General features: G+C 39.2%; 1 protein-coding gene across 1 annotated transcript in view; it reads right to left on the reverse strand.

Annotated features, from left to right (window-relative positions):
* The window catches only part of TTBK1 (tau tubulin kinase 1), a 1416073-nt gene that overhangs the window by 527766 nt on the left and 879578 nt on the right, over nucleotides 1-8729 (reverse strand). Inside the window, exon 10 of the mRNA XM_044060281.1 lies at nucleotides 2048-2202. Within this exon, the coding sequence (XP_043916216.1) occupies nucleotides 2048-2202 (155 nt within the window). The remainder of the gene's footprint in view (nucleotides 1-2047; nucleotides 2203-8729) is intronic.

Here is an 8729-nt window from a genome sequence, read left to right on the forward strand (position 1 = left end):
TGCATAACTAATAATATAAATCACACTGAATATCTCAAAAGATGTGCAGGTTACAATGCAAGAAATAATGACAGTTTTCTTCAAATCTAAAGTTTCACTTGTTTTTGAAGTATTAAGTACATATGGAAACATTACTTATTTTTATAATTACTAACAAACAACTGGCAATGTCTCCAATAAATTCTAACATAACTGGGAATTGATAATGAACTGTCTAGTCTTACACCCTGGGATTTCACATAGCTCTCGCTTATGAAAATAAGAGTATGAATCTGAAAATATGAATAATACTTAGCAAACATTGATTCATTTCTTTCCTGCAAGATATCCTAGATTGCCAAAGTTGGTGTTGTTCTTTTAAAAACTCCTTTTCCTTTCTAATGCTATCTATTATTAACTGGGAAGTCACTTAGTTAAAGAAGTCAGACTCCATAAGGCGCTATGAGTGTTAACTGGAAGTATACAAAAAGGAGGCTTGAAAAAGTTAATATAAGCTGATATTGGTGGAGTCTAACAGATACCAGTTTGTGCTCTCTGGCAGCTATTTGGCTATTTACCAAAGCTAGATACATCTGCTTAGGTCTGTATGTAGTTTAGACTGCTTCCACTGGATCCAGGCTTCATCTCTTGGTTTCAAGAATGCTTTGAGCTCTGGAGTCATCCATTTGTTATTTTTCATGTTTTGTGTGTCAAGTGAGAAAAGCAAATTATTTATATTCTGGTTGCTGCGGCAGGGAGGTAAAAAGGCCAGTTGCCACTTGAGGGGGTCAAGAAGTGGTGGACTATTTTCATTTTTTGTTTGTTTGTTTTTTACAGTGTTGTTTTTAGATTTTTGGTGGAAGAATGCAGGAAGCAGTTTAATGGCTGTATTTTATAGTATATGTGATGGGGCAATGAGTGCTGATAGAAGGAATCTTCAGGATAGAAATGGAGTGGGGGTATGTCCACACATGATTTGATGAATTCAGATAATCAGCTGTGTCAGAAAAGGCAATGACACGAAAATGTCCCTTCAGTTGAAGGTCATTACAAGTTAAGTAAACAAAAATCTATTTTTCTGCATTATTTATGTACTGTTGTTTCAACTCTGTGTTCCTATCTCATTGGGAAAACAGGTTTCAAAGGTCACATATATCACTGGTTCAAGAGTTCATCAAATTGTCCTACATCTACTATTTATTTACATCGAGAAATCTGTCCTTTTTTCAACTGCCATGCTACTAATTTTCTCAAATTTTTTATCTGCTTATAGATGGCGTCTCCTCTAGCCCTGTCTGAAACAGATCATATGACATCAGCAGGCCAAACAGACAGACAGGTACATATGATTGGTTAACAAAACAAACATACAAGCAGGTCAGCACTAGAACTGGTTAGCAAAGCAAACAGACATGAAATACTAACCCACAAAGAAGTTTTACATATTAAACTTCTTTTTCTAGGCTACATGAATGTTACTTTATTTCTTTGTCTTGATTCTTGTATAGCTTTGTAATGCAGTATGTGCCTCTAGTTTTGTTGTAGGTGAAAAGGGTCTGTGTGGAACAGTACATTCTTCAGGTCTGAAGTCCTGGACCTTTTCTGTGTAACTCTGTCAGTAAACTGTATCCCCAGCCATTACCTTTCAGGATGCTCCTTTCCAAAAAACATGCATTTTTCTGTATTAAATGTTGAAATACATTTGCAGTTCACATACACCCTTCTTAACCTTTCCCCTCAATTAACAGCTGCTAATTATCATCCCTTCTGAATGTCATCAAATCCTATAAGCATATTCCTTCTTACAGTGTCAGTTTCTTACTGTGCAGTACAGCCACATATTTTTTCAATTTCTCAAACTCAATGAAAGTATCCATTTAGACATGGTTGCTAGTTGCTGCATGTTCTGCTGGAGTGCAATTGAACTGATGCATAATAATAATGTGTTGACCCCTTCTTTCTCCTCACATAAGCTTCATTTCCAGTAATGCTTTGTTCCTTTACACAGTCTTAAAAAACAGACATTATAACCTGAAAGCAAGGGATAAGTCATGTATTGACTACTCACCCAAACATGGCTGCTGTTTGCCGTGTGTTCTGCTGGGGTGGGGTGGAAGTGCTGGTTGACAGTAATGTATCAATCCCTCCTTTCTCCCAGTCATAAGCTTCATTTTCAGTGATGCCCCGTTCCCTCATACTGTCTTCAAAGACAGACATTATAAGCTGAAAGTAAGACACATGGCACATATAAAGATAACATATAATGTGCAAATGTATTCTTAAGTCTGGTATCACATGTATAAGTCAGAACACAAACCATAATAAATGTAACTGCTTCAAAAAATTCTAGCATATCTCACAGTACAACAAAGTATTTTTAAATAGTGTACACAGTGGCACAGTGGCATATGTGGTGTATACAGGGCTACCCCATGATTACTTCATCTTTTTGACGGACATTGTGTTCACCAACTTCTACAAAGTTGCAGTGTCTAGCTACAATGTCCATTTACAATTTTGTAAGGCAAAGGTAGCTACATTCTCTACATCTCCTTGCACTGTGGGCTACATGGAACATAAATTCTTAAACACTATGACTGCTTCTAGAAGCAATTGTTGTACATAACTTCCATAATGCTTCATGCATTAATTCGTGCTTTGACTTTCTATACTGTTGCATACCATTTATCAAAAAATGCACCCTATCACCTTTTTTCTTCTTCTTTATTATTTTGACAGTAAATTAGTCCTATGCAATATACAGATTAAGAAAAATCTGGCATGCCACAGTTCCAGCTGTAAGTCTTAAAAGGGTAGATGAAAAGAGATGTACACTATTTTATGTACTTGACTATCTGCAAGACACCAGTTAAGAATAAAGTGGGCATATCAAAGGTAATTTCTGGTGCATTTGTTAAATGGGAACAGGAAATGGTATACTTACATACTTTATTTTAATTAAAGCCAAGAAGTAAGTCATCAGTAAATGGCAGAGAGGTTTCTGTGATTTGCTGTCATTGTTTGTAAATAAAACATCTAATGGAAGATAACAAAAGTCACTATAAACAAGTTTAACTATGAGCACTCCTAACACCAGGGCTGCTATCTGTAACACATATCCACACAACACAACTCCAGATGTCCTTACATTCACTGCTGCAGTATTCCTAACTATATGGGATTCCCTGCTGTGGAACCCCGACATCCGGCCAGTCTTCCAAAGGCTTCAGAATTTAAAAGGTATGCCGAACATCACCATATGCTCCCTGCATAACATAGGGCATAAAGGTGATGTTCAGGCCCAGCAAAACAGAACTTCTTTGTCGCCATTCTGAACATGTCTTTTACACCTTCAGTCTGTTTATCTGCCAGTTGAGCACATTTACATTCTCCAGAGACTTCCCACACCTGTTTCCTGTTTTTGCAAGTTAAGTGCCCCTTTGGGGATTTTGTTTTCTCTTGTTTTTTTGTATTCCTTGGGGTTAATGTCATCCATGAAGGGTAAATGGCAGTGTGGGAGATGGATTCCCCATAGAGACCACCATGATAAGTGTCTTTTTGCTCAGGTGCTTCTCATGACCATACACCTTGTTCTATTTGTCAGGCATTTGTTCCAAAAACCATCTGTAGTAGACTTTCTTCACTTTCCGTGTATCTTGAGATTCAGCATCTTAAGCTACTCGCTAAAACTACAATGGAAATAATTTCCTGCCCAAGGGTCAGCTGTTAGGAAAGAAGAAGATGAAAAAGGTACGACTGGAATCTTCCACTGTCAGGTGTTCCTTCCAAGGTCATTATGAACCCAGAGGCTTGTCCAGCTGCTGTCGGATTTCTCTGTAGTGACCATGTTGGAGGCTGGTTAGTATCCAGCTGGTGGCACGTACAAAGGGGCTTTGCACGTGTCATCTCAAGATGTTCAGAGAAACCATGGTTGATTTTTTTCTTAGGGGCATTCCTCCGTTTTAGTTGGGGAAGAAGTTCCTGTTACGGTTCTTGACTGTTGTCCTGAATCTGAACCTTCTCAGGACATTCCCTTAAAAAAGAAACAAAAACTTAAACATGTTCCTTCTGTTCCTAGGGATCCACAAAGTGAGTATCAGGCTTTTACACAGGGGTTATTTTCTGCCTTAATATCCTTAAAGCCTCCTCATGAGGTTTCAGTTCCTGATACTACTTGGTCCTCTACTCCTCTTACAAGGCCTAGAGACCAGGAGTCTTCTGAGGATGAGTCAGCTTCTGCTGACAAATTATTCTACTCAAATTCTTTCTCCTTTAACCTATGGATCAGAAGAGGAGGAATCTATTAGTTCTGATGTTCCTTTGGAGGAAATTTCCTCTGGGGACACACTCTCTAGGATGATGGATTTTTTTAAGTGGGATTGTGCTCAGGTCTCTGATATCTATAAGAGGTACTATGAGTTGTAGTTGGACTGTCTTAAACCTGCAGCTATTCCTGCTGTCTTGACTGTTTTACTGGATGTTTTCTCCAATGCCTCTCAGGCAAGTGATTCTCTCCCACTACTCCCAAGAAGCCTGATAGGTTTTATAGGGTTCCTGAGGATTGTTCTTTTTTACATAAATGCCTGCTGCTAACCCCTTGGTAGTGTCTGTAGCCTCTGATAAGCCATCTCAATTGCCTCCTTCGCCTAAGTTATTGCCTTCTGACAAGGACAGCAGAACTATGAATAGGCTGGGCAAAAAGATTTACACTTCTGCTACCCTAGCTTTTAGGGCTATTAATTATCAGTCTCATATTTCTAGGTATGCATTGGCTCTTCTTTTTCAGGTCTGTCAACTTATTTTTGATTTTACAGATTCTGAGGGTAAAACTTCCGTTCTTTCCTTGCTAGGAATTTCCTCGCAGTTTGTTCCTCATTCTATTAAATGTAGTTATGATGCAGCAGATGCCTCTTTTAGGGCTGCTGTTTTTGGTTCAGTTATGTGGAAGTATTCTTTGCTTAGGCTTCAACCTATACCTGATGATATAAAAGCTAAGTTGATGGAATGCTCCTCCGGATTCCAAACTTTTGTTTGGGGAAGCTGCTGCTGGTTTGTTTAAGTCTCTTCAGGATAAGGGTAAGGTCTTACAGGAGCTTAAACATGTGTTTGATTCTCCTGTGCCTAAATTTCAGAGAAACTACCCTGCTAAGCCTGTCTTTGTTCACAAACAATCCCTTCCTTCTACTTAACGTAAGAAGAGTGGCAAATGGGCTCATCCTGCTAAGGCTATTCAATTTTCAGGGACTCCTAAGCCTTTCTTTCTGGACAAACCAGGCATTGTGTGACTAACTGTCCCTTCCCAGCCTCATTCCTCTTTCTCTTTGCCTTTCTCCTTCTCTCCTGGTTTGGCTTCAGATCACTTAGGATTCTTGGGTACTGTCAATCATTCGTCAAGGGTACATCATGGTGTGGAAATCCCATCCTACTTTTATGGGCATTCCTCAGCCTCCTCAGGAACCTCTTCCTTTTTACCAGAGGTTCTTCAAGATCTCTTGTCTCAGGGTACTATTCAAGAGGTGCGTGTGTCCCAAACGGGAAATGGTTCTACTCCAGACTGTTTCTAGTGCCCAGAAGAGAGGGCACTTGGAAAACTAATCTAGACCTCTCTCATCTAAACACTTTTTTAAAGGTACCTTCCTTTCAGATGTTGTTCCTTCAGACTCTGTTTCCTCTCTTGCTCCCTCAGGCCTACATGGTATCTCTGGATCTCAAGGATGCTTATCTCCATATTCTGATCCATTCTCTTCTCAGGAAGTTTTTGCATTTCTCTGTTGGTTCCTGGCATTTTCAGTTTTCTGCTTTGCCCTTTGGACTTTCTACTGCCTCAAGGGTGTTCTCCAAATGTCTTGCTCCTGTGATTGCCTTTTGCAGACTTCAAGGGATCCAAATTTTTCCTCACCTGGATGACCTGTTAATTCAGGCATCCTGTCCAAAAACCCTTTTACAAAATCTGCATTTTGCCATATCCCTTCTCCAGCCAAAAACTCTTTTCTGATTCCTTCTCAGGATCATGTTTTTCTGGGTTGCGGAATTCAAAGAGTGCCAATGCTTGCATCTCTGCCCCATCCAAAGGCCTTAACTCTCATTTCTTTCTTCCACACTCTCCTTCCTCTGGCTTCCATTACAGCCAAGGAGTTTCCGAGAGTTCTGAGTTTAATGGCATCCACCATTCTGATGCTTCTTCTGGACAAACTTCATATGAGAAAGTTTCAGTGGTTACGGAAGCCAGTGTGGTTTCAACATGCTCATCCTCTAGAATCTGTAGTGCCTCTTCTTCCTTGTCTCAGACAGGAACTTCTCTGGTGAATTCAGCAGTTGTCTCTGAATCCAAGGATCCCTTTTCCTCCCCCCTTCTCTCTCAGGAATTGTTTACAGATACCTTAGACATGGGATGGGGGTGACTTCTGGCCCCCTAAAGGTACAGGGGGAGTGGTCACCTCATCAGCAGGCCCTTATGGCTGCACTCCCTTTTTAATTTTTCATGAGGGCATAGTGTCCTTGTGCACTAACCCTTCTTTTATGCCGAACGTGGTTAATGAACTATTACTTAAAGTTTATTTGGATATGACCAAGGCTATTAGAAAATCTGATCAGCTGTTGGTTTCTTTTCATCCTAGATCTTTGGTGCTTGCTGTATCCAAGCAAAGCATTTCTTCTTGGAGTTCTAAGATTATTTCTTTTTGTTACATTTTTCATGGTGAGAACCTTCCTTTTTCAATTAAGGTGCATTCTACTAGAGCTGTGACTTCTTCTGATGCTTTTTTCAAATGCTTAGATACTAATTCTATTCTTGAACCAGCTACCTGGACTTATGTGCATACCTTTACCAAGTACTACAAGTTGGATGGTATCTCTAGAGCTAGGGCTGGTTTTGCTAGTTCAGTTCTTCATGTTTTTTTAGGGGACTCTTCTGTCCCTTTCTCTTCCCAAGTTTCCACTTGAGCTTTGGCACTCTGCCCTATAGTTAGGAATACTGCAGCAGTGAATGTAAGGACATAGTACAGTTGTGTAAAATCTTACCATAACGGTAGATGCCCTTGCCTTCACTGCTGTAGTATTCGTCCCCTCCATCCCCCTAATTCTTTGCCTTCCTGGATGTACATGTTACCTCTTGCATTCCTTCCACTGGTGTTCCTCCTGAGGCAATCAGTTCTGTTTTGGTAGGCCTGAATGTCACCTTTATGCCCTACATTATTCAGGGAGCATATGGTGACATTCAGCATACTTTGTAAATTCAGAAGTCTTTGGAAGACTGGCTGAACATCGGGCTTTCATGGGAGGGAATCCCATATAGTTAGCAATATTGCAGCAGTGAAGGCAAGGACATCTACTGTTATGGTAAAACTTTACACAACTGTACTTTCCCAGCCAAGTTAGTCCCTCTGCAAGGGTGTTGTGAAAATGCCTTGGTGACTAATGATGCTAAAATTCTCAAAAGTGTCATTCTTAAGGAGGTTGCATACATGGGATAAGTAAGTAGCAATTGCCTCCACATTAGCAGCTGTCCTTTTACTCGTCTTCAATATGCTTAGTTAAAAGAAAAAAAAAGCTGCAAAGACAATGAAATCATTCCTCCAATATGTATCTGGAGCTGTTTGCCTGTTGAAAAATAAAGCTGACCACAATAACAAATCTAAATCTCAGATTATAGTTTAAACTCAGTCTCTCTAACTCTATTTCACTTGTTGATTCCAGTTTGTAAACAGGAAAAATCTGACAGTTTAGTGTAGAGGGCTAAGGCTATGAACTAGTAACGAGTTTCATATGAAGTCCTCTATGTCTATGATTAAGGCTGTTAACCAGGCAACACTTCTAAACCACTGCTGAAGAGAGACATTCATGGTTAATAAATACATAAAATATCAGCCAGGCAAAAAACAAACAGCATTTTAGAGTTATAAATGCAGCAGCAAAACAGCTGTTTAAGCACATTTTATGCATGGTTCATTTAGATTGTCTGACTAGGATTTATTGAATTGCAACTCTTTAATAGTAAAGGTACAAGAGATGGTTATGGACTGCAACTTTTCAAGATGGGAAGAGATCTCAGAGTCCCATCTTCTGTCTCTCTATATGAGTATAGATAATTCATAGGTACAACACACTGAAGGCACAGTCCCAAACATGCGTTTCCCAGAGAATTGCCCCCCAAAAAAATAAACATCCTTGAAAGTTGTCACTTTTCACAACAGAAGTTTCAAATGTGTTATTTTGCTGAATCTCATTTTCTATGGAAAGTCCCTAGGAACATATATTCATAGCTTATGCTATCTTACTATAACCTATAAATATGTCAATCTAGACATATTTCCCTTTAGATGTACTTCCTAACATAAGTATTTTGTACCCCCCCCCCATAAGTAGCACAGTCTAGCTATTAACAGAATTTGTAGGTATATAATAAAGCAAAAGATGCAGAAGGTAAGGAATGGGATGGTGGGAGGTAGAAACTAAGGGTCAAAGAGATACTATTTTCACATAAAGAAAACAGATCTCAGCTATTATTTTACAAGTTGTGTTATATAGAAGTTGTTACACAGTACAAGCCCTTTTTTATTTTTTTATACAACATCTACAAAGAAAAAATACATACTTCAGAAAACAGCCTTATCAGAAAAAAGCAGATCAGACTTGGTGTACAGACTTTCTGGAGAAGAAAACTATTCACAAAGTCAAACTTTTGACACTTTCAAACGAGTTGCTCAGTGATGCCCAGTACTTTCAAAAGGAAATCAACCTTTTCTGTTATG

This window comes from Protopterus annectens, chromosome 1.part0 (assembly GCF_019279795.1).
Source record: "Protopterus annectens isolate FY-2018-M chromosome 1.part0, PAN1.0, whole genome shotgun sequence".
Lineage (NCBI taxonomy): Eukaryota > Metazoa > Chordata > Ceratodontiformes > Protopteridae > Protopterus > Protopterus annectens.